Source organism: Orycteropus afer, unplaced genomic scaffold, assembly GCF_000298275.1.
Source record: "Orycteropus afer afer isolate SDZICR_OR568_19922 unplaced genomic scaffold, OryAfe1.0 scaffold00030, whole genome shotgun sequence".
Classification (NCBI taxonomy): Eukaryota; Metazoa; Chordata; class Mammalia; order Tubulidentata; family Orycteropodidae; genus Orycteropus; species Orycteropus afer.
In genome coordinates this window covers 2,038,598-2,066,256 of record NW_006921617.1, presented here as the reverse complement: position 1 = coordinate 2,066,256, position 27,659 = coordinate 2,038,598, and the positions used below count along the sequence as shown (strand labels likewise).

At 38.3% G+C, this 27,659-nt stretch overlaps 1 protein-coding gene across 1 annotated transcript in view; it reads right to left on the bottom strand.

Annotated features, from left to right (window-relative positions):
* CDH2 (cadherin 2) overlaps window positions 1–27,659 on the bottom strand; it is a 333,069-nt gene that overhangs the window by 30,638 nt on the left and 274,772 nt on the right. Inside the window, exons 8-14 of the mRNA XM_007935561.2 lie at window positions 26,924–27,061; window positions 26,089–26,274; window positions 23,726–23,979; window positions 19,321–19,463; window positions 15,082–15,315; window positions 14,347–14,580; window positions 12,098–12,237 (exon numbers count right to left, since the gene is read on the bottom strand). Coding sequence (XP_007933752.1) covers window positions 12,098–12,237; window positions 14,347–14,580; window positions 15,082–15,315; window positions 19,321–19,463; window positions 23,726–23,979; window positions 26,089–26,274; window positions 26,924–27,061 — 1,329 coding nt within the window. The remainder of the gene's footprint in view (window positions 1–12,097; window positions 12,238–14,346; window positions 14,581–15,081; window positions 15,316–19,320; window positions 19,464–23,725; window positions 23,980–26,088; window positions 26,275–26,923; window positions 27,062–27,659) is intronic.

Sequence of the window (27,659 nt, the reverse complement as noted above, 5' to 3'; positions counted from 1 at the left end):
ATCTATTGAAAAAATGCCGAGGAAAATTTCCACCAATCATGTAAGAAATCCATTAAATGTTTTTTAAATGCCAAATATCACTCAATGTAATTACATCTGGATCTTTTGTGTTCAGGAAACCTGGGCCACTTAGGGAAAATCTTGTTATGATTTCTTCATCTGGGCACTGACCAAGAAGACTTTAGCATCCCAGAGAGTACTGGAGGCTTTTTCTAGAGAAAGGAAAGCTCATCTCCCTGGTTTTCAGTGAGCCTTACATGCTATTTTTCATGTCCATACAGTGTCCCATTGTCATGATCTACTGCACATTTTCTGTCTCCTGAGACCTACTTCCTTCCAGTATATTTTGATGGGTCAAAATGACTCATGTAATATTGCAACCTACTGTGGCTACATTAAAAACTGTTCTGAAGGAACCTCAGAGAAGATTCTCTAACACAGAGGTTCCTAACCTATGCTGGGTACAGACTTTTCGCTGATCACTGAGCCCATTTACTCTCCTTTCCAGGCATACAGCTAACTGACATTTCCCAATAAATTGGGAGTAGAAGAGATGTGTACCACTGCTAGTCATGGCCCATAAAATCCCTCATAAATCCTTCTTCAAACCTTTTCCCCTTCTAGTAACAGCATGTATGTGTGGCTAGGGTGACAGTGGAAGCCACATGTCAAAGAACGGGGAGCCACTGATACTCCAGGTTCCTGAATAACTGTATGGAGTACAGCAGAACCCTACTTCAAACAGCCATTTCCTGAAACTGTATTACAGTTAAATATAAGAAAAATAAATTTCAACTAGGTTAAGGTCACCGAAATTTTAGAGACTGTTACAGCTAGCCTATAATTTGTGTTTGTGTCTAACACACTTCTATTTTTTTCTTTCTTATCCTAGTACTGCTGAAAACTACCCCACAGTTTCAGAACCTCCCTACAGAAATCTGTTTTTGTTCATCTAAAGCCTAATAATAATAATTACTGCTTACTGTCATTTTACTTAATTAGGGTCTACAAAATAAGTATACGGAACTGACTGACAGCCAAATCAATAAAGCTGGTCTGGTTCCAAAATAAAGAAAAAAAATTACTGGAACATGCTTGCCTTAACTGAGAAGCCTCTACTCGGTTTCCAACAATTGATACCCTATCAGAATGCAGGCCCAATGTCTTTAGGACTTCCTTTATTTTACTTTTTGCAGGAGCTGGCAACCCAAATTTAACATCAACTATTTCAGTTCTTAAATGCTGGACTTCACTAAAATCCACCAGAGGCCTTATCTTGTCCATTGGCCCCCAGCGTATGAACTGCATTTTGAAGTCACACAGAAGGAAGCTGTCAGACATGTCCCCAAACCATCAAGGTTGGCATCATCAGGCACTTCCTTTGAGAGTTCAGAATGATGTCTGATGCAACAAAATCTGACCTTCAGCAGACCTTTAAAGTTTGTGAAACCAAATTGAGGGATACTGGTATAGTCTTCTCAATCCTGGAATGTGAAACCTACAGGGCTCAGTTACCCCCAAAAGTGCTGGGGCTTGCCTGAAGAGACTGAGAGAAGAAAATCTGGCTAATTCTGCAGCAGTGAGAATGGGAAGGCAGATCTGCAACACAGTAGACAGGAGGGGTCGAGAATCCAAAAGTGATCAAGAGAAAACTGATGAGTGTACTTGCAGTAGCCACTCACACTTCTGTCCTGACTTCCTCTGACTAGCCCAAATCTCTATGTTAACTCTGCCAGTGGAGAAAATAGCTCTACACCCTTAAAGCTGGTATTACTCCATTGAATCATCCATGGCCCAAAGGATTCCAACGTCTCCTGACTGTCGTTTGTGAAACCTCCAAGACGAACAGCAGTACCTTACTACATAGGTCGAGAGTTTCCATAATAGTCCAAGGCCTTGGAAATGGCTAATTTTCAAACTCAAATTTTAAGAGGAGAGAAAACTGCTGGGTGTGCTAGAGCCTATGCTAAGGCTAGGAGAGCCTTCTGATAAATTCAAACGACATTCTGAAAGGAACTGTTTCAATTCCCTGAGTGAGTCAGAGCTTTGCAAAGGATAGTCCCAAACAGTGGTAAAGAAATCTTTTTTGCACTCAGGCAGACCTGGGTTTAATGTCCACTTTCTTACTTTCTAACAGTGTGTGCTGCTAACTTGCTGTACCCTTTTGAGGGTCAACTGTACATAAAGCACTTAGAACAGTGCCTGATACGTTGTTGTTGTTATTAGCTGCCCTCAAGGGAGTTGGTTCAGTGGTAGAATTCTCCTCAGTGGTGGAATCCTTGCTTTAGATGCGGGACATACTGGCTGATTCCAATCAATGCACCTCATGCTCACCCACCACTTGTCTGTCAGTGGAGACTTTCAAGCTGCTGTGATCCTCAACACGGTTCAGCAGAGCTTCCAGACTCAGATGGACCAGGAAGAAAGGCCTGGTGCTGTCAGCCAATGAAAACCCTATGGCTCACAACGATCAGATATGAAACCAGTCATGGGATGACACAGGATAGGGCAGCATTAGTTGTGATGTGAACAGGATACGCGTGAGTTGGGGGCCTAGTACATAGGGTCCACCCAATAATAGTTCTGCTATTATTACGGAGAAAGAAGCCACATAAAGTGGAGTGATTGAGGTAGAGACTGCTAAAGTGAGCACCAGTGAGTGCTATGAGCATAACACACATTTGATAATTGACTGTTTAATATAAGCACAATCATTATTACGTCTAAGCTTTAAAGAGCAGGACGTTAACAGTTGCTGTTTCCTATCCTGGGGTATAAGTAGATAGTTCCAGGGAAATGAGTTATCAGCTGCACTGTACATTCACTCTGATTTTGTTAGCAATGCTGATGCGGAAGGAGCTAGATGCAAAGAACACTAAATGCGATATGGTATCTGCAACCAGCCCGAATGGCCAAAAGGGCACTGAGGGACATTTACTAACGAAGGCAATTAAATGTGACTTGATAACCACCAAAAGCCCTGCTGATGACGGCAGTGAAGCAGATAAAGAAGGCATCTCACCTTCTCAAGAGTGGACATTATACTGAATGTGTCTGTCCAACAGCCAACAGCACTAAGAGGTGGTAATGTTCCTGTTCAAAACACCTCTCATGTTAGTTTCAAATATAAACCCAGCCTCGTCTCCTGATAATCTCAACCAGAGCACAGTACCCACGAGCACTTATAAAAGTCTGACCAAAGACAAGATAAGGAATAAAAAGAGGTTTTCTTTGTTTTTCTTTAGGCTCCTCTCACAGATTTTGTTAAAAATATTAGCAACCCGTACTTGGCACAAAAACTAAACAGAGACAGAGGCTAATCAACAGCAGCAAAGATAAGGACTATCTTTGTAAAAGGTTTTGCTTTTGCTCTTTCTAATCAGTTAGCTCCTGGTGAGAATTCTCACCTGGGAGAATAGATATCTTGGCTAAGGTAGCTTTAGTCTAGGCATTGTAGCCCTCCCAAGTGCTGCTGCAGGCCTAGTCTTTGCCTATAACCATAGCCATTAACTGGCATCTACCAAACTACCCAAGACTTACCTGAGACTTACTCAATCCTTTAAAGATTCACAGTTCTTCCAGACTACTGCCTGACTATGTCAATCTGCAGAAAAATCCCTACCCATATCTTCTAAAACCTGCCTACAATGATAGTATCAATTCCATTTTCAAGATCTACTGTTGTAAAGAGATAATATTTTCAAAAAGCTAATAAAGTATGAATTGTATTCCACTGCCAGAAAGATGTAATGTGCACTACTGAGTATGAGAAGTTCTAAAAGGGAGTGTATGTACTTCATGGACATCAGAATCTAGTATACTTCACAAAACCAAACTTTTCACTAATATTTTCACATTTAAAGCAGCTAACATATTTTTAGAAGACAGAAATATGTGAATTATATTCACTTTGGAAACAAAATTATTAAAGGGTTTATTTGTCTTAAGGGAAAATTTCAAAAATAAAATCTACCAATTACCATGAAAAAAAGTCTTGAGGAATAACTTATCCTATCAGTCAGTTATCAAGACACAGAATGACACAGTAATTAAAACAGTGCAATACTGGCCCAAGACTCAACCTATAGTGCAAATAGTATGGAATCGAGTCAGGAAACAGACTCACAGATCCACACGGATACAATTTCCTGCCTTATGACAAGTGAAGCACTGCAATGCAATGGTAAAGGGAGGTGGTTATCTTTTTAGCAGACAGGGCTGAATATCTGTATAGGAAAACAAACCAAAATCCAACCAAGAAAACCCGATTCCTACCTTATAAAAACCAAACGCACTGCTGCCAAGACGGATCACAGACCAATTTTGATAGGTTATAACAACAAAACTTCAAGAAAATGGTATGAAGATTTTTTGGGGAGGAGAGATTCAATACCTCCAGGTAGGTAAAGTTCTCTTAAATAAGATACAAAAGCACTAATATAACAGAAAAAAAAAATGATAAAATGGACTTCATTAAAATGAAAACCTTCTGTTTATCAAAAAAAGAGACATTAAGAGACTAAGAAGAGGAAGTTACAGATCAAGAGAATATATTTGCAGTACAGTTATCTGACAAAAGGTTTCCTATTCATAACATATGACGACTTCCTACAATCAACAGAAAGATAGACAACCGAATAGAAAAAAAAATAAATGGAACAGAAACTTCAGAAAAGAAGGTATCAAAACGGTAAATAAGTCAACACATACATTGAGCTAAACTCAAATGAGATATCAATCATCAGAGTAGGTAAAATTTAAAAAGATTGAGGAAAAAACAACAACAAATTCTAGTGAGGATACAGGCAATTGGTAGGAGGAGAGGTGTAAATTGGTACTGTTTTGGAAAACTAGAACAATCAAACTTCTGCACATATGCACACCCTATGACCTAGAAATTTGACTTCTATGCACATACCAACAGAAATGTATCAAAACACACACAGGAATGTTCATAGCAGTTTCAAGAATAATCAGCCAACTGGATAAACTCTCTCATCCAAGTGTAGTAGCATGGATAAATAGAATGTGGTTAATTCTTACAATGGAATACTATTTATGACAAAAATGAACTACATCAATATGCTACATCATGGATGAATCTCAAAGATATAATATTAAATAAAGGAAGCCCAACACAAAATGTAGTCACGTGATTAAACCATTTATATAAACTTCAAAAACAGGCAATACTAATCTATGGTGATGGAAATATAAATTTAATGGTTACTTTTGGTGGAAGGCATACGAGCTGACAAGGGGCATAAGGAAGTTTGTAAGGTGCTGGAAGTATTATTTCTTTACATTTGTGGTTGTTATACTGTAAAACCTATATAGTAAGTCTTCTGCTTCTGGCTGGGGTATAGAAAAGACATGACACCATTATTTCCACTCTTAACACAATGAACAAGCCAGAGTAGTTGCAAAATCACAGTTATTTGAAACCATGAGATACTTGAAAACATAATAAAGCCTAGTTGAACTAAAGTATAGAAAGTAACAAGCTGTTCTTAGGAAAAAAAGAGACCCATAGCTGTTTTTATCCCTGGAAGAACAGTAAGAAGAAGAAGAAGAAAGGAATCTGTCATTAAAAACAAAAGAAAAAATCACCCAAACTTGAAGGACTCATTTGTGGCCATATGTGGACAGACTGGATGAATGGGCACCCTGAGGGGGTATGCACCTATCTACTGACTCAAAGCACTATTGAAGGAGACCTAGGCTTGGAGGCTGCTTTTTTCTTGGGTGTGGCTCTATATTAAGGCAGGGGCCTGAGGTAGGCAGGTGCAGAGGGGTTAGGAACTACTAAGGGAGAAGAACTTGTCTGTCAGTTTGTCGTACTGTGGTGGCTTACATGTTATTGTGAAGCTAAAGGCTAAACCACCATGTTGCCAAATGCCAGCAGGGTTACACATGGTGGAGAGGTTTCAGCGGAGCTTCTGGGCTTAGACAGACTCGGAAGAAGGAAGAGGCTATCTGCTTCTCAAAGAATTGGCCAGTGAAAACCTTATGAAAAGCAGTGAGACACTGTCTGATATATTATTGGAAAATTTTATGAAAAGCCCGGAAACACTGTCTGACACAGTGCTGGAAGAAGAGCCCATCAGTTTGGAAGGCACTCAAAATTTGACTGGGGAAAGGCTGACTCCTCAGAGTAGAGATGACCTTAATGATATGGATAGAGTAAAGCTTATGGGGAGCCACCATTGCCTGATGTGGCGTGACTCAAAATGAGCAGAAACAGATGCAAACATCCATCAATAATTGGAACATGGAATGCACAAAAGTATGAATCTAGGAAAATTGGAAGTTGTCAAAAATGAAATGGAATGCATAAAGATCAATATCCTAGGCATCAGCGAGCTGAAATGGACAGGTTTTAGCCATTCTGAATCAGACAACCATATGATCTACTATGCTGGGAATGACAAATTGAAGAAGAATGGTGTGGCACTGATTATCACAAAGACTGTTTCAAGATCAGCCTTAAGTACAAAGCTGTCAGTGATAGGACACTATCCATGTGCCTACAAGGAAGACCAGTTAATACTACTATTATCCAAATTTATGCACCAACCACCAAAGCCAACGATGAGGATATAGAAGATTTCTACCACCTTCTGCAGTCTGAAATTGATCGAACATGCAATCAAAATGTATTGATTATCACTGGTGACTGGAATGCAAGAGTTGGAAACAAAGAATTACCGGGAGTTGGAAATTATGGCCTTGGTGATAGAAATAATGCTGGAGATCACATGATAGAATTTTGCAAGACCAACTACTTATTCATTGCAAATACCTTTTTTCAGCAACATAAGTGACGACTATACATGTGGACTTCACCAGATGGAATACACAGGAATCAGATTGACTATATCTATGGCAAGAGGCAATGGAGAAGTTCAACATCTTTGGCCAAAACAAGGCCAGCAGCTGATTGTGGAACAGACCATCAAGTAGTCACAGGCACATTCAAGTTGAAGTTAAAGACAATTAAAACAAGTCCACAAGAGCCAAAACATGACTTTGATAATATTCTTCCTGAATTTAGAGACCATTTAAAGAATAGATTTGATGGACTGAACACTGATGACCAAAAATGAAAGGAATTGTGGGATGACATCAAGAACATCACCCATGAAGAAAGCAAGAAGTCATTAACAAGATGAGAAAGGAAGAAAATAGCAAAATGGATGTCAGAAGAGATTCTGTAACTTGCCATTTAGCAGAGAGTAGTTAAAGGAAATGGAAGAAATGACATGATAAAAGTGCTGAACAGAAGATTTTAAAGAGCAGCTCGTGAAGACAAAGCTAATTACTATAATGAAATGTGCACAGACCTGGAGTTAGAGAACCAAAAGAGAAGAACATGCTTGGCATTTCTCAAGCTGAAATAACTGAGGAAAAAAATTAAGCCTTGAGTTGTGATATTGAAAGATTCTATGGGCAAAATATTGAATGATGCAGGAAGCATCAAAAGAAGATGGAAGGAATACACAGAGTTACTGTATCAAAAAGGACTGGTCGATCTTCATCCATTTCAAGAGGTAGCATATGATCAAGAACCAATGGTACTGAAGGAAGAAGTTTAAGCTGCACTGAAGGAATTGGCAAAGAACAAGGCTCCAGGAATTGATGGAATACCCATTGAGATGTTTCAAACAAACGGATGCCCTGCTGGAGGCACTCACTCATCTACACCAAGATATTTGGAAGACAGCTACCTGGCCAACTGACTGGAAGAGATGCATATCTGTACCCATTCCAAAGAAAGGAGATCCCACAGAATGTGGAAATTATCAAACAATATCATTAGTATCACATGCAAGTAAAATCTTACTGAAGATAATTCAAAAATGGTTGCTGCAGTATATTGACAGAGAGCTTCCTAAGGTGCAGGCTGAATTCAGAAGAGGATGTGGAATAAGGGATAGCACTGCTGATGTCAGACAGATCTTAGCTGAAAGCAAAGAATTCCAGAAAGATGTTTATTTGTTTTATTGACTATGCAAAAGCATTCAATTGTGTGGATCATAACAAATTGTGGCTAACATTGAGAAGAATGGGAATTACAGAACACCTGATTGTATTCATGAGGAACCTGTACCTAGATCAGAAGGCTGTCGTTCAAACAGAACAAGGGGATACTGTGTGGTTCAATATCAACAAGGGAGTGCATCAACGTTGTATCCTTTCACCGCACTTACTCAACTTGTATGCTGAACAAGTAATCTGAGAAGCTAGATTATATGAAGGACGTGGCATCAGGATTGGAAGAAGACTCGTTAACAACCTGCAATATGCAGATGACAGAACTCTGCTTGCTGAAAGTGAGGATGACTTGAAGCATTTACTGATGAAGATTAAAGACTACAGTCTGCAGTATGGATTACACCTCAATATAAAGAAAACAAAAATCCTTACAACTGGTCCAATAAACATCTTCATAGTGGATGGAGAAAAGATTGAAGTTGTCAAGGATTTCATATTACTTGGTCTACAATCAACACCAATGGAAGCAGCAGTTAAGACATCAGATGACATATTGCATTGAGCAAATCTGCTGCAAAGGACCTCTTTCAAGTGATGAAGAGCAAAGATGTCTCCTTGAAGACTAAGGTGTGCCTAACCCAAGCCATGGTATTTTCAATCGCCTCTTATGCATGTGAGAGCTGGAAAATGAGTAAGAAAGACTGAAGAAGAGTTGATGCTTTTGAGTTGTGGTGTTGGAGAAGAATGCTAAGAGTACCATGGTCTGCTGAAAGGACTAACAAATCTGCCTTGGAGGAAGTGCAGCCAGAATACTCCTTGGAAGTGAGAATGGCCAGACAAACAAATCTACTTTGGTCATGTTGTCAGAAGGAACCATTCCCTGGAGAAGGATATCATGCTTGGTAAAGTGGAGGGTCAACGAAGAAGGGGAAGGCCCTCAACAAGATGGACAAACCCAGTGGCTGCAATGATGGGCTCAGGTATAGCAAGGATCTTGAGGCTGGCACAGGACTAGGCAGTGTTTCATTCTGCTGTGTATAAGGTCGCTATGAGTCAGAGACTACTCAATGGCACATAACAGCAACAACAACAAACTTTTCCCACAGGTTTTACCTAGTGTACCATGATGGTACCCCAATGTTGGGGGTAGAGATAGAGTGCACCCATGCTAAGGGAGAAGTTTGAAATTTGATAAATTCCAAAAAGCGGATGGATGTGTTCATTTTGAATGAAATGAGAAAAACAAAAGTTTTGAGATAAATATGGATTTTGATGTAATTAATGGGATACATATGTTCTGAAGGGTCTGTGGTGATGGGGCTGGTGGGATGAGACTGACTTTTTCAGATCTACACAGTTATACAGCCCCTACCAGATGCCAGCATACACTAAAGGTGGGATAGCAGCTTCCCACAAAACTCCAGACACAGAAAATATAAATGGGCACTATATGACCCAGAGGTCATGGGAGGGATTTGGTGATGGAGATAAGTGAGTAGATTCATGAATAACTTTAGAGGCAGAGGTGATAGACCCATCATGTAGCATTCTTATACTACACAATTTATTCTTTTATTATAAGGTAAAATTAGAATGAATAAAAAAAAATATGCAATTTGTCACAATTTTCTATGAGAAGAACTGGACTTTAAAATTACAAGAGATGGTCAGAGATGGGTGGAGGTCCTTGATCTAGACTAAAATGTTACTAAAAGTGCTAAGAGGCTACAAGAAGACACCACAAGAAGACCAGCACTAAATTAAAAATAAATAAATACCCAAAGAAAGTTCCAGGAAAATACTTGGGCTACTAGAGAACTGGGAGGGAGCAACACATGCATGCTGAAAAGTTTACCGTGGGGCAAAGAAAACTGCAGCAGTCAGGAAAAGAAGAGATTGAAGATTTATGATAATCAATTTAATAAATCTTACAGTAGATGTTTTACCTTTGATCTCAAGCACCAATCTAAGTGGATTATAAAAGAAAGAAATCTTTCCTTAAAACAATTACAACAAACATTCTTCTTAAACCATTTTGTAAAAAGATTGGTGAGGAGGAGGGAGAAACATTCAGATCAAAGTCCCTGATCCAATCCCCACGATGCCTCTGGTCTTCCAATTTTGTTCAGGATCCAATATATAAGTTATTACTTTTTTACTGATGTTTCATTGAGTGGGGTTTAGGCTAATAACTAGAAAACTAGGCACAATGACAAGAAAAGCAAAATACAGAAAACATGTTTGCAGATTCTGAAACAGCCTTGGAAAGTGAAAAGATACACAAATGAAGGATTAAGCCAAATATGGAGCTCTGGTAGCAAATTGCCTAAGGTGCTGTCTGCTAACCAGAAGCCACGTGGTTCAAAGCCACCAGCCACTCCTCAGAAGGAAGGTTGGGCAATCTACTTCCATAGTGATACCACCTCGAAAACCCAAGGAGGGGTCGCTATGAGTCAGGCCTGATTCAATGGTACATAACAACAACAACAAGCCAAATATAAAACTGAATTTTCAAATACATTTATAAGCAAGAAGTCCTGGGGTATACCTATGCACCACTTTCTTTAATTAGTCAATATTTAAAGCAGCTTTACACACTTGAGTCAGGTTTTCAACAAATTTTATGTAAGCATCTCTTCTAAATAGGAAATCTGTAGTATTGTAAAGTAAACCTGGAATCTGAAGATGTGGGCTTGACTCCTGGCTGTGTCAGTTACATACTCCATGAGAAAATCATGAACTTTCCACAAATGGAAAACTCTAAGGGGCTGTCAGCAACATTAAACACAATAATGGATACAAATGTGCTTTGTAAAACAAAGAGTGACACATATTATTTCCTCAAAGGAGTAAGGAAGGGGAAGAGAAAATATGTTCATGAAAATTGGGTTTTATTCAAGTTAAAAGCCCTGTCAGTAGTGTCTACATATAGACTTAAGAAAAAGTACATTTACATTTCCTGATAATGATCCAAGACCTAAGAATTCTGAGTTATTTTTCAGTCTATTAACCCTGAAATTTGCATTAAATAGAAATAACATAACTATTAAATCTATCCAGTAAATACCCGTTATAGTGATTTCTCAAGGATTTTACATTCATATATCCCAGATAATTCTAAGAGATAGAATATCAAAGTACTGTGAAGTCTGGGCTATGACATGAGACAGACCTGATTTAAATATTGCAACTATCAATTCCTAGTTGTATGAATTTGTAGAATCTGATACCTCTTAGTCTCTGTTTTCTATCGCAAAAGTGGGAATTATTCATAACACTAATATCACAAGGTTCAAAGACTTAAGAGATAACTACATTCCAAATCCTTAGCAGAATGCTTGGTTTATAGCACAGATCTTATAAATGTTAGCTCATTTTTATGATATCTGAAATGTAGCTTTTGGTCAGATAAAGATCTTTGTTTTCTATTAGTCGTCCTCTTCCTTGGAAATGTCATTCCATACGTACAGAATATCACATGATTTTGTAGACAGAACTTCAGCATGTACTGAGCAACAATATGACCCAAGCTTCATGACAGACATCACAGTTACCAAGGTGAGCTAGACAATGTCTCTCATTTCAGATATTTCTCAAAAAATATAAGAACCTTGAGGGAAGATGTGCCCCTAATCCGTATCTTCCATCATTAAAAGAGTGTCTAGCATATTGAGTTGACTTGGTAAATATTTGTGGAATATAGCCTAGTACTTTTTCTGTCATCCATCTAGATATCTAGATCCCAATGTAGAAACTATTTTTAGTTGTATACTTCTTAACCAATGAAGAAAGAAAACTGTAAAGAAGAAGGTTTTTATTAAATAAATATAGTTGAAGTTGAGTTTAACTCCTAGGCTTTCTGAAACAACACTAATAATTTTCTCTCAGAGTAAGTACAATGACTTTTGGCACTTTGAATAAAAAGAAAACTTCAAGAGATGTACATCACACATTGGAAGAAGTTCACAAAATGTCTGGTAATATGATAACAGGAAAGAAGCTTGATTTCATTTTCTTACTGTATTTATTAACACTTTTACCATCATTTAAATTATATGATCATAAAATTCCCTTTAAATTAAAGACATTAAATGTTGCTCACCTGGTCTTCCTCTCCTCCACCTTCTTCATCGTATTTTAAAATATTATCTCTTACATCATCTTCCGGATCGATCAAAAGTTGCTTGGCCTGGCGTTCCTTATCACGGCGTTTCATCCATACCACAAACATCAAAACCAGGACTAGGTAAGAAATGAGTAAAAACCAAAAAATCTAATATTACAATTTTAAAAGTCTGATTTATCTAATCATAGTGTTCACTAATAACTGACACCTATGTGAATCTGTGGCTTTCATTATGTTGTCTATTTCCAGCCTCACGTTAAGAGATACAGAAAACAGAGCAGGGGAAGAAACACTGGGTTTAGAAAAGCCTAGACTCCACCCCCTGGTGCCTGTGGATCCACTGGATAGTTTTTGTCCTCAGTTTCATCATCTACAAATAGGGATAATTACTTTTTCTATTTTCCCATTGGCTTGCTAGAGGTAGCCTTCATACAATGCTTTGTAATTCTGAAAACATACAATGACAGTAAGTTAAACTGTTTAGTTGCTGTTCTATTCATGTTGGCCAGTCATCTTTATGCTTCAAAATTCAGGAAGAACATCAAGTTTCAGGGGGTTAAGTGTTTGCCAAGATGACCGGGGCAGTAGATTGAAACTAGATCAGGAATTGGATCCTGACTTTTCTGGTTCCAGGGGTTTTGTTTATTTTCCACTGTACTACGCTGCTTTCTGTTCATATCAAACCACATGTTTCAGGTAAGACCAGAGGATTAATTAGAACATTGGAATAACATAAGGCTTTTGTGCTTTATACATTTGTGCCAGGTTTAGAACCATAAATATTCCAAACAGTTGATGTTAAAATCAGCACCAATTCATTTTCCTTCAAAGTGCTATAGTCACTTCTCTATGCCATAATCCATCATACGTACATCTTTTATAAGTCTGGCATATATGCCACATTTCAGTTGAAATTGAAACATATCCCTAAATGCACATCTAGAAACACATTCTGACTAAAATCTGAGGATATCAGTTTACATCCTGAAGCAAAAGATTTAATGACTCCTATTTGAGCACATTTTTATTATTGGCCATAAAAGTAAATATCCTCCTTTTAAAGCCAGATACATGATCTCATTTGCCATTGTTCCAAGACAAAATCTAGCAAGTGGATTATTAGTATAGCATGCAGGTTTCAAATTATAGCCAAAGTAGTCTCCACACAGGAAGTAAAAAATGCTCTGGCTTCTACAATAATTGCTTAGAATAAAGGGACAGAATTCTAAATTACCAGAACACTTGTAAATGGAGAAAACATAAAAGAAATGGCCAACATTTTCAAGAAAGTGATTGGTGCATAGCGTAATCACACAATAAACTAAGTCTTGCTGCTATTTCACAATAAAACACAGGGCTGAGGCAATTTATTCTTTTAACCTGCATGCTTAGAAGTGGTTCCTAAAGTACTTTCCAGTGGTTAATTTCTTGCATTCCACTGAACCGAAGATTGCAAAGTATCTTAAAAAGGAGCAATTCCTTAATCTACACTTACTCTAAAGACAGATAATTTTTCAAGCTATGTAATCATTTCTATTTTGAAATGCACTGTATGGGAAGTACAATACCTCACTCTTTCACAAAGCCCTTCAGAAACAAATACCTGGGTCCTTGCATGACTGGAGAAGGTTGCTGACTGAGCTCTATTTGAAGGAAAGTGAAGGAAAGCAATATACTCATTTTCCTAAATCATCAACTACGTGCCATAAATTCATACTCAAAGTTAGGGCTGCTTAACACTTTACTACGAAAAGAGATTGTGACAGTCCTCCAAAAGCATTAGAAAAATGGTAACAGGGCATGAAAATGGTGACCTGGGTAGGTTTGTTGTTAAAATACAAGTGCTTGAAACAAAGCTCAGGTGTTTTTCACTGTGAAGTGAGCTTGGAGCTCTCATACATGATTGGTGAGACTCAGAGGTCAAATAAAATTGTTAGCTTATTTTTTCCTCCTTAACCATCACTTTATTTCATGGTGGTAAATATGTATTATGTAACAAAACATTTGCCATTGCCACAATCTTTACATGGACAGTTTAGTGACATTATGTTCATCACATTGTTTACCCATTCCCAAACTTTTCTATCACACTTACCGTTAGCTCAGTGTCCCCTAAGCATTGAGTCCCCCCTTCCCCTTCCTCCCTCTGGCAACAGCAGCTGATATTTTGCTAAACTTCCCGGAAGCAAAAGTAATTGAAGTGGAAGGGAGGCTAAAGCACGTACTGAGCAGGATGATGATACAGAGGAGGATGGCTATGATGGCGCCGGTGCCCAGCCCTGCACCCACGATCCTGTCCACATCTGTGCAGTCCCCGTTGGAGTCACACTGGCAAACCTTCACGCGGAGGACGGAAATATTTGATTTGGGAGGATTACCCGAATCTGTGATTATGATTGGGACTTCATATATACCAGCTTCAAGAAATTTTATCTTTAAATTAAGCTGAGCAAAATCACCTATGCGAAAAGGAAAAGTACATTGTGATGGTTAATAGAGCATAATGAGAAACACAGAATTTTCGAGAGCGTATTTACTGTTGAACGGAGCTCTGGTAGCATAGGGGATAAGGTACTTGACTGCTAACAGGAAGGTCAGCAGTTCAAACCCACCAGCTACTCCGTGGAGGGAAGACAGATGATCTACTTCCATAAAGATTTACAGCCTCGGAAACCCAATGGGGGTCTCTATAAGTTGAAAATGACTCTATAGCAGTGAGTTTGGGTTTTTTTCTTTTTTTATTTATTTACTGTTGAATAGAATATATAAAGCTGAATATAACTATGCTGTGCCATGAAGATTTTTTTCAACTTTATAGTCTTAATATCTTATTTATATATTATATATATTTTAAAATGTTATTTAATGAGAAGATTATAAAGCACATAAAATTAACTTTTCATAACAGGTTTCAAAACCTCTCAACTGCACATACATTCACATAATTAACCTGTTCTTACCATTAAGCCGAGTGATGGTCCAATTTCTCTTAATAGTCACTGGAGACAAAGGAAGATCAAACGCAAATGGTCCAGCATTTGGATCAATGTCATAATCCAAGGCCGTGATGTTAATTGAATTGGGGTCTGGAGTCTCGCAAGTCTCTGCCTCTTGAGGTAACACTTGAGGAGCATTGTCATTAATGTCAAGTAAATAGATCTGCAGCGTTCCCGTTCCACTCATAGGAGGAATTCCTTAAAAGGAAGAACAATTACAATGCAGTGCTAAACAAGCCTCAATCCCTGTGAAATTCTCAAAGCTGTTAGCCTTTCTTTCCCTATCGTTGTGTGACAGTGCAAAAATCCAGTTGCCTCAGCATCTGGACAGAGTGTTTTAGGAGCAAGACCGCTGGCTTCCCCCCTAGGATGACCCTGAGCTCTGCTGCTGCTCTGCAGGAGCTGAGCACAGGGGCAATGGATGCCCCTCTGAAGAGTGGCCCTGCCCCTTGCCCAGCCAGCTGTCCATCACTCAGGGCCCTGTGTGCACCTTGCTCCTCTAGGCACTATGGGTAACGTGAGTGAACCAGAGCACAGGGCTCCTGTTCTTACAGACCCACTATTTTGAAGGAGAACCGACACGTGTGCATGAAAGAATATGTATTATTATTATTTTTTTTTAATTTCAAACACAGCTGTGAAGTAATGTAATTTTCTTCAGGTAAGTACTACAGAACCACAGACCTCATCTTGGGGAGGAATCCTATAGAGTAATGCTATTTATAGATTAACCAGGTACCTGCTTCAGAAATTATCAGGTTGCTTTATATAAAACTATCTCATTGCAATTCTATGGAATAGGTTTAAACAGATGAAGAACCTGACTTCTGTAAGTCGCTCATGGCCACACTATGGTAAATGGTGGCGCTGTTACTAAAGATTAGTCTGATTAACATCATAGCCATTCTCACTCCATTATAAAACGTTGTCATCTGACAATTTAGTCTGATGCAGTGGCTTCTGCTACATTTCTCCATTTTGTAAGTAAGGCTGTATACTGAGGCCCAGAGGTTAAGACTTGCCTGAGGTCTTGGTATTAGGAAGATGTATGTATTCCTTGAGGGAATCCAAAGCCAGCAGAAATCTCTAAGGGTTCTGCTGTGAGGAACGGTACTGAGAGCAGGGTGAGTTAAGGCACATGGGTGCAGTGGTTATTATAATATTCTAATACCACCATAGCTCCCATGGTGTTCCACACTGCTAGGAACTTTCACATTTATTATCATACTTAGTATTATTTGACTCTTATAATAATTTTACAGGGTAGGCAAGGCAAAACACTTGATCAATAATGAAACTAAGCCACAGGAAGTGTTAGGAAGTTGCTTAGTCATTAAGGAGCAGAACTGGGGTTCCAAGACCAGGCTGTGATTTAAAACTGAATGCATTTGTAAAACATCACAGCTATGTGGATTTAACAGCTCTTATCTCTCACTTTCTTCTAATACTCTTACAATTAGAAGATAATCCAACTTGGGTCAATAAATATCTGGTTGGAATTTAAGGCAAACATATACACATATAACTTTATGGCTCTTTAAATCTTAACATAACTGCTCACGATACATTACGTTAAATTCCTCTGTAGAGAAAGCTGTCACTTACATATTGTTACAACTAACATAATGTTACAGACTGTTAGGGATTGAACTGTGTGTTCCCCCAAAACAGATATGCTGCAGTTCCGACACCTGATCACTTGACCTGGCTTGGTCTTTGAAGATGTTATCAGTTAAGTTAACAGGAGGTCATACAGGAGTAAAGTGGGTTTTAATCCAATCTGAGTGGTGCCCTTAAAAAAGAGAAGAGATGTAGAGAGACACACAGAGGAAAGGCTAGATAATGAAAGAGTTATGCTGCAACTCTAAGCCAAGGACCTGCTGGGCTACCAGAAGCTAGGAAAGAGATAAGGAAGGCTCCTCTTTAGAAAGAACATGTGTCTTGGGACACTTGATTATTGACTACTGGCCTCCAGAAATGTGAGACAATAAAGTTGTGTTCTTATAAACTACCCAGTTTGTGGTATTCTGCCCTACAACACATATGTTGTGAACACAAAAGAAACACTCATTCTGTGCTGTGATGTGCAACTGCAAAAGCTGTTCCTACCAAGTTCAACTCTAACTATCTGAATAGTAGGTCATATACTAGAAAAGACTAGCAATATTGCTTTGGCCCTGTCACAATTCAGATTTACTACAGAGATTAATCTCATCAAATCTTACTACACAGGATTTGATTTGGCAAGGCTCATTGAAACTGCTATTATCAAAAGCGTTGATGAGACATGTTTTTCAAACTGCACATCTTGACTACTAAATTGAAGCCTGCTATTTTTATTTAATGCTAGCATTAATAGTTTAACACTAAAAATATTTGAAAATATGCCTGGGACTCAATTTTGAAATAACAGTAATTCTTAAATTCAAGCACAGCTAGAAATACTCAAATGACCTATGTACAAGTAATATATAACCAGAGACTTCATCTTGGGGAGGGGAACCATGGTGAAGAAAACGATATTTACTGGTCAATCAGCCACCTGCCCAAGAAAATAAGAGACTGCTTTATATACATTATTTCATTGCAATCCTAGGTTTTAACAGAGCTGTAAATTGCTCATGGCCTTCTAATCTTGTAAATGGTGGAGCTGTTACTAAAAACTGGTCTAAGGAACTCCAAATCTATTCTCATTTCACTATAAAATGTTATCTCCAACCTCATGTGATTCATGAAATATGAGTGTTTAGTTTGTACCAAGTACTCTTTAAGCACTTTATAACTTATTTTATCTTCCCTAAACCCTATGAGTTAGGTACTACTACCATTTTCCTTATTTTACAAAAAACGAAGCTGACATTTAACAACTTGTAACCAACCCCTCAGTTCGAAAAGCTGAGTTGGTTGGTAGAGCTAGAATCTGAATCCAGGTGATCAAAGAGAACTCTAGAGCTTACACTCTTAAACAGAGGTCATGTTGAGAGTTAAGAAAGCCAAAAAATCCATGTCTAGGTTTTTACTTAAGTTATTTTTATCTTGTTGATGTTGGGTACTGTCAAGTAGATTACAACTCATAGTGACCAAATAGGACAGGGTCAAACTGCCCCATAGGGTTTCCTGGCTGCAATCTTTAAGGGAGCAGGTCTTTTCTTCTGCAGAATGGCTGGTAGGTTTGAACTATTGACCTTTTCATTAGCACCCAAGTGCTTTAAACATTGTGCCACCAGGACTCCTTCCTCTTCATCTTACATACCTAAAAAAATGATCTGTTGATCTCAACAAGAGCTCTGGTAGCATAGTGCCTAATGCATTTGACTGCTTACCAGAAGGGTGGAGGTTCAAATCCACCTGCCACTCCTTGGAAGGAAGACAGGCCACCTACTTCCATAGTGATACTGCCTCAAAATACTGTCCTACATATTTCTGGGAGTTCTGGTGGTGTAGTGCGTAAGGTATTTGACTGCTTACCAGAAGGCTGACGGTTCAAACCCACTAGCCACTTCTAAGAAGGAAGGTTGGGCAATCTACTTCTGCAGTGATACTGCCTCGGAAACGCACGGAGGGGTTGCTATGAGTCGGATCTGACTCGAGGGCACATAACAATGACAACATTGATCACAGCAATTTAGAACCCAGCATAGACCATAAAGAAGGAAGGAAAAAAAAAAAAGAGAACCCACCAAAATGGTACTAAATTAGATATTTCGTAACCAATGCACTGAAGCCCACATACTTACTCATCCCAATTTATGCTGAAAATTCAGAGTGCTGTAGCCCATGGCATAGAATTAGAAAGTGAAAGATTACTAGAGACAGACACACTGAAGCAGCAAATAGACTAGGAAAAATATAAAAAGAACAACTCAAAAAACAGTGTTTTGGACCAGTAAGGATAATGCACTGCTCGAATGAGGCATGGATATGTGGCAGGCAATAAAACAACTAAGGTTTGTAATCACAATACTAGGTTACCCTGGAAGGCATATGGACATGAAGAACATTCATCACAGAAGACAAGGAAATGTGCAACAGATAGCCCATCGGAAATGGGAAATGAAGGTTGGGCCTAAGAGTAATAAAGGTCAGTTTTCTAGACAATTGAGTTTCATAGAAAACCTCATTTCCTGATGATGCATGGATGATGAGGCTCTCCTCTCTTTAACAACTTACAGGATGATACCGTGACTCTATTTAATTACATACCATTGTCAGAAGCCAGGAAAGTAGCATTATATATATTGTTTTTCACATTTGGGGATTCTCTGTCCAGAACAGCAATTGTAGTTATTTGCCCATTCACAGGATCTATTTTTAGCCAATTGGCAGGATCAGATAATTTTGTGTATCTACAAAATGAAAAAACAGCAAGTTTAGTTATTTTGATATAAAAAAATGAAGTATAACTTACAGGTTTCATTCCAATATAACCAGTTCATTTTTACACACTCTGGTTGGAAACAAAGCTGTAACATGTAAAGTATTTCTATGGCAATGGTTTTGGGAGGCACATAAAGGTTGTGTTCAGTCAGGCAGGCAAGAAATAGTCTACAGGAATTTGAGGGGTATGCCTACTTAGTAGCCAGTCTCCCTACTGGGGCCTAGGACAAATATGACATATCTTGTTTTGTTTAACGAGTATCAGTGGTAGAGATATACCTTCTAAAGTAGTGCCGTAACATACAGGACTTAACAGAAATTACAAGTTTAGGTTTCCATCACAGAAAACTCCTAAAATGTTTTGCTGGTCATCATGGCGGAGATGAGGACACATTTGGAAATTTTACAATGTAAGTGTAGATTTCTATTATGTTGCTGTTGTTAGGTGCTGTTGAGTTGGCTCCACCTCATAGCAACCCTACGTATAACAGAATGAAACACTGCCCAGTCCTGCCAGCCTCACAATTCTTGTTATGCATGAGCCCATCACTGCAGCCACTGTGTTAATCCATCTCCTTGGGGGCCTTCTCCTTTTTCTTTGACCCTCTACTTTACCAAGCCTGATATCCTTCTCCAAGGAATGGTCCCTTCTGACAACATGACCAAAGTAGGTGAGATGAATGTTTTGACACTTCATCATGGTGGAGATGAGGACACATCTGGGAGACTTCAGTAATCCTATTCCTATTCTTGCATTGCTTTAAACCTCAGAACTACACTCCTTTTTGGAAAATCCTGCTATCTAAGTCTGTATTATTATTTTATCTTCTTAAATTTGTTTTCTCTGGGTGAGGGTGAATTTTTTAAGCTCGGAAGGAAGATGGGGCAATCTATTTCCATAGTGATACCACCCTGGAAACCCAAGGAGGGGGTCTCTATGAGCCAGGTCCAACTCGACGGCACATAACAACAACAACAACAACACTATAACCTATGTATTTGTTGTTGTTGGTTGCCTTCAACTTGATTCCAATTCATGATAAACCCATGTGTGCAGAGTAAAATATTCTGTAAGAGTTTTCAAGGAACTCCAACCAATGTGTATATTGGACACAAGATTCTATGCTTTGAGAGATAAAAAAGTGTAGGGTTTCAATATACCTAATAATTAGCTATTTAAGAGGCTTGATTTCAATGTATACAGGAATGGAGACGAGAAGATAAATAATTATCTGTTTGCTGCTGCTGTTGTTGTTATGTGCCCTCGAGTTGTCTCCAACTCACAGCGACCCGACCCTATGTCAGCAGAAGGAGACACTGCTCCGTCCTGTGCCAGCCTCATGATCCCTGCTGTACCTGAGCCCGTTGCTGCAGCCACCATGTCAATCGATCTTGTTCATGGCCTTCCCCTCATTCGTTGATCCTTCACTTTACCAAGCATGACATCCTTCTTCAAAGAATGGTCCATTCTGACAACATGACCAAACTGGGTGAGACATCTGGCCACTCTCACTTCCAAGGAGCATTCCGGCTGCACTTTTTCCAGGACAGATTTATTAGTTCTTTTAGCAGTCCATGGTACTTTCAGCATTCTTTGCCAGCACCACAACTCAAAAGTATCAACTATTCTTGAGTCTTCCTTATTCACTGTCCAGCTCTCATATGTACATGAGGCAATTTAAAATAGCATGGCTTGGGTTAGGCAAACCTTAGTCTTCAAGGAGATACCTTTGCTCTTCAGCACTTGAAAGAGGCCTTTTGCAATAGATTTGTCCAATGCAATATGTATTCTGATGTCCTGACTGCTGCTTCCATTGGTACTGATTGTAGAACCAAGTAATATGAAGTCTTTGACAACTTCAATCTTTTCTCCTTCTATCATGCTGCTGCTTATTGGTCCAGTTGTGAGGATTTTTGTTTTATTTATATTGAGGTGTAAACCATACTGCAGACTGTAGTCTTTAATCTTCATCAGTAAATGCTCCAAGTCCTTCTCACTTTCAGGAAGCAAAGTTGTGTCATCTGCATATCTGTTGTTAATGAGTCTCCCTCCAATTCTGATGCCATATTCTTCTTCATATAGTCCAGTTTCTCAGATTATTTGCTCAGCATACAGATTGAATAAGCATGTCTTTCACCATACAACCTTGACACTCTCCCTTCCTGATTTTAAAGAATGCAGTATCCCCTTGTTGTGTTCGAACGACAGCTTCCTGGTCTATGTACAGGTTCTTCATGAGTACAGTCAAGTGTTCCGGAATTCTCATTCTTCTCAATGTTATCCGCAATTTGTTATGATCCACACAATCAAATGTCTTTGCATAGTCAATAAAACACAAATAAACATCTTTCCAGTATTCTTTGCTTTCAGCTAAGATCCACCTGACATCAGCAATGATATCCTTTGTTCTACATCCTCTTCTGAATCCAGCTGGCATTTCTGGAAGTTTTCTGTCAATATACTGCTGCAACTGTTTTGAATTATCTTCAGTAAGATTTTACTTGCATGTGATATCAATGATACTGTTCGTTAATTTCCACATTCTGCAGGATCACCTTTCTTTGGAATGGGTACAAATACAGATCTCTTCCAGTCAGTTGGCCAGGAAGCTGTCTTCCAAATCTCTTGGCATAGCCAAGTGAGTGCCTCCAGCACAGCATCCATTTGTTGAAACATCTCAATGGGTATTCTGTCAATACCTGGAGCCTTGCTTTTCGCCAATTCCTTTAGTGCAGCTTCAACTTCTTCCTTCAATACCACTGGTTCTTGATAATATGTCACCTCCTGAAATGGGTGAACATCAACCAATTCTTTTTGGTACAGTGACTCTGTGTATTCCTTCCATCTTTTTTTGATGTTTCCTGCCTCATTCAATAGATTGCCCATAGAATCTTTCAATATTGCAAATTGAGGATTATTTTTTTTCCCTCAGTTCTTTCAGCTTCAGAAATGCCGAGCATGTTCTTCTCCTTTGGTTTTCTAACTCTAGGTCTTTGCACATTTCATTGTAATAGTTGACTGTCTTCTCAAGCTGCTCTTTGAAATCACCTGTTCAACTCTTTTATCCTGTCAATTCTTCCATTTGCTTTAGCTACTCTTTGTTCAAGGGCAAGTTTCAGAGTCTCTTCTGACATCCATTTTGGTCTTTTCTTCCTTTCCTGTCTTTTTAATGACCTTCTGCTTTCTTCATGGATGATGTTCTTGATCTAATTCCACAGTTCTTCTGGTTTTTGATCTCTGGTGTTCAAAGCATCAGTCTATTCTTCTGATGGTCTCTAAATTCAGGAGGGATATAACTGAGGTCGTATTTTGGCTCTTGCGGACTTCTTTTAATTGTCTTCAGCTTCAACTTGAACTTGCATATCAGAAGTTGAAGTTTTGTTCCACGATCAGCTCCTGGCCTTGTTTTGGCTGAAGATATTGAGCTTTTCCATTGCCTCTTGCCACAGATGTAGTCAATCTGATTCCTGTGTACTTCATCTGGTGAAGTCTACGTGTTCAGCCACCGTTTGTGTTGTTGAAAAAAGTATTTGCAATAAATAAGTCATTGGTCTTGCAAAATTCTATCGTGTGATAGAATTTTGTTTGTTAGCAGCAGTCCTTAAAGAAGTTAAATGAAATATGAGTTGATTTTTACAATTATTAGCACTAGTGATGAAGAGCAGTTGTATAGAGCATGCTCTTTTAGCATCTACTACTCATATGAAAGTATAAATTCAATTTTGCTGAGGTTAGAAATCTTTACAGATAAGTTTTATATATCCAATAAGTGCTGTATAGGTAATGGATGAAAATAATTAGCTCTTAGATCTTTTTTTTGGCATGCGTTTCTTTTCTTCTTGTGTGGAGAAAAAGATAAATGTTATAATCTTCTGAGAGTCCTCTATTTACTTGCTGTAGAAACTTTTTGTGATGTTTGGTATAAAAGCTCAGGTTAAATCACTATAAACTATTTAAAAATAAAGAAAAAGAAAAGAGGGCAGGAAAACAAAAAGGCAGGGACAATTTCCTTTCTTCAAAATAACACAAAAGTCGATACATTTTATTTCATATCTAATACTGCCACTGATTTACTAAGGGGAACAGTCATGAAATAATTTAAAATTATTTTGTAATAAGCAGTTTTGGTTCCAATGAAAACTGCTTGCTCAAATGGTAAATTAAATAAATATAATGCACAGCATAGCACATAATGTAACTTATAAAACCACCATAAATGTCATCCCATACCTAATATTTTGCTGCATGTATCGATCTGGGTCCTGAGCAGTGAATGTAGTTAACATGGTACCAGCATGAAGGCCTTCTTCTTGGCGAATGATCTTGGGATTGGGTACAAAATACGGGTTTTCATTCACATCAATAACTGTAACTGACACAGTTGCAGTTGACTGAGGTGGGTGCTGAATACCCTTGGCTAATGGCACTTGATTTTCTGCAGCAACAGTAAGGACAAACATCCTATTTGTTTCAAAGTCAATTGGCTGCAAAAATAAATAAAAAAGGAAAAGACATTTTTGAAGGAAATACAAATTGCTTACAGTCTACAGTTCATTTTTCTATTGACTATATTTCCAAAATATTTTATTTTTTCATTCACTGCACCATAAGTTCCTCCAAACTTTCTGGAAAACATACATTAGCGCGGTCAACAATTAATAGATTTCCCTCTGACCTAGTTTTAACTCTTTGGTATTTGAAGATATATGTTCACAAAATAATCCACATTATTATTGCACTGATCCATTTATTCTGGTGCATCAATAAACTTGACTATGGTAAAGACCAAAAATGAAGATCCAATTCTGTGCTCTGAAACACTGGTACAAACATTCCTACCCCAGTGCAGAAAAGTGTTTATGAGCTTCTGATGAAATGGAAAAAAACAAAAACATAAAAATGGAAAATATGGTAAGTTTTTTTCCCCATAAAGCTAAACTTATTCAATTTAAAAGTATCATTCACAATTTTAAGTACACATTTTAAAACACACACACACACATGCACATACACACACACACCTCTTTTTATTTGTTGGTAGACGGTTTTTTTGGGGAGGCGGGACCTTCTTAGCAAACTAAGTATTTGGTAGTCTTCCAAAATAATTTTGGGTATTTTACTGGCTTGCATAAACCTCAAATCTGAAAACAATACTCTAGAAAACTGCAATGTAGAAATAACTCTTAAAGCAAATGTTAGCTTCCAAACGTTCAATTGGATACTGTTGTTAATAGAACAGCAGGAGTCAAGTGACCAGGCTGGACTTTCACTCTTAATTTCCTTTGATCACCTTCTAGTCGAGGTTTAGATAACCATTACAGTTAAGTAATAATAGGACTAAAAGAGCCCACAGAGCTCAGTGCTCTCTGGCAGTCTAAAAATGATCAAGACCTGAAGCTAAGAAGAAAACCACATTATTAGCACTACACCAGTTTCTTAACCTAGACAATATCCTCGAATCCTCAAATCTATTTTGTTTGATTTCATTAGCCACCTGAAAGTCTCTGATGTAACATTTATTGAAGTTTTATGCATGGTTCTAAGTCTTGCAATGTGCATTAAATTCATTTATTTCTCATAACAACATTATGACAGGTTCTGTTGTCATTCTTACCGTCTACATGAGGAAACTGAGGGTTAGGGGGGTTAAGTAACTTGTCATGGTTGCATCTCTACCAAGTAGCAGAGCTGGGATCTGGGGCTAGTGCTCTCACTATGCTTCTCTACTTAGTGGGTTAACTCAGATGGTTGCCACCGCCTCCCCCCATTTGGGGAAAAATTCACCATTCTACTCAAGTACATACAAAATTTGGTAACAGGCATCTCAGTGCACCTAAGTAAAGCAGTATTTGGATTGACTTAAAAATCAAGAGTGTTGGGATTAGGGGACAAGAAAGCAAATCTCTTTACTGGGTAGGTAAAAGGAAGAGATATTCACTTTACAGAGCTTTAAGGTTATAGTTACGTATTTATTATACTTGAGGAATATCCCCTTTGCCTCCAGGATTCTGTGGTGGTTTTTCTTTTTTCTCTTTTTTTTTTTTGGCAATTAAACACCAGAAGATTCGATTCCTTAAAGTCTTGAAAATATATTTTAAAACAGCAACATATATTTAAAACCTTTTAAAAGCATAGATCTTCTTCTTCCCTTCTCTTTTCATTTTATTTCTATGATATATTCTAGTTTGTTCATTTATCTGCTGTATTCTTGTAATAATCTGTTGCTATGAGACTAGTAGGTACAAGGCATCATTCCTAATAGTTAGCAACTGGCCATCAAATATCAGAATGTAATATGTCACTAATACATCAACTATATTGATAGCTATATTGAGGCCAGTCCTATCTTCAGATTGGCCCAACCTTCTAAGCTGATTTTAAAACAGCCATTTTTCAGGCATAATGTGAGAATATCTATACTGGCCCCAGTCTCAACATAAAGTGAAAAATAGGAAATATGATCCTCCTCAAAATACATAGTAATTCCAGATTTAAAGATGTTTGAACACAAAAAGTAGTTCTAATATTCAACAGGAAAATAAAGGACAGGCTCTTCGTGAGATCAATAGCTAATAGCCGTAGTGGGCACTTACTTTGACCACAGTAACTAAGCCGTCATTGCTGTTCGGGTCCGTCTGGATGGCGAAGCGCCCTGTAGGATCTCCACCGCTGATTCTGTACACTGCGTTCCAGGCTGGCGTATGGGGCTGATCCTTATCCGTCACCGTTAGATTAGCTACTATGACATCTACTCTGTTCTCAGGGACTTCACCATAGAACTACAGAAAGACAAGCCTCAATCAGAGGGGCACCATGGATCACTGAAGGACAGCATGTCCATGACCACACGCCCCATTTCACTGCATCACTGAATCTTCATTATCTCCTCTAAACCAGGAGACCAGGAATGTAGGTAATTGTGCCATTTCCATCTGGCTTCAAAAACACTTCATTTTTTTTTTTCAGTAGCCCATTTTCCTACTAAGTTATGTTACAGTTTCATTAATATTAAAATTAGCAGGCATTTGTGAGTATGTAGGAGATGAATGTGGGGTCAGGGAAAAGGGACTTGTCTGTGGGAAGTAATTTCACTCAAGACACAAATACTTATGTGTTAGAGAATTAGCATACATCAGTCATGTAATTCATGTACCTGAAAAATATTTACAAATTTTTATTAAAACAGTACAAGCCTTGTAGGGCATTACTTCCAGGCAGCATATTATAGCAACTTTAATATTGAACTTAGAGACTATTAGACAATAAATTACTCGGATGCTTTACTTAAAGCCCTGGAGATTGAAAATGCTTGCATCAGTAGCCTTTCTGCAATTACAAACACACTCCATCTCTGTTTCTTATTCAAGACAAACCACCTTAGGAATGGACCTCAGACTTGAAGGTGTGTGAATGGCAAGCTGTGCTTACCGTCATGGCCGTAAACTCTGGAGGATTGTCATTGACGTCAGTCACGGTAATAACAGCCGTGGCTGTGTTGGAAAGGCCATACGTGGGATTTCCTTCCATGTCTGTAGCTTGAATTATTAACGTGTACTGTTGTACTTTCTAAAAAGACATAAAGATAACAAGACTTAAATGAAACTCATTCCTCAAGAAGACATAACAGTTGTTCTGTAAATGGCTCTTTCCTATCCATGTAAAACACAGCATCATTCACTCTGATTAACATTATTTGAAATTTCCCAAGTGGAGCTTACTTTAACTTAGAAGCACAGGTCTGGTGCTTGTCTCAGTAGATTTAACTGTGTATATTCACCTCTGCTAGTAGCAAGCAACACATTGCAGATGTGTGAAATTCACAGCTGAGCTGAAACTTACATCGAGTTTCAACCTTTCAAGTCCTTCTGAACTTCACAATATTGTCGTCAAGCATTAAAGCTAAATGGTTTGTATTTACTTCCACACCTATTAGTTTCTACTCATTTCAGGACACTATTGACAACGAAGACTTTCAAGAGAGGGAGAAGAAAGCACATATAACTGACAATCTTATATATATTCTTTCTGTTATAATAGGGCTGATAAAATATTTTCCCCTAATTCCCATTAGTGCATACCATTCACAACAAATAAGAGTAATATACCCTTAAATAGGAGCTCTGGTAGCATAGTGCCTAAGGCACTTGACTGCTAACCAGAAGGC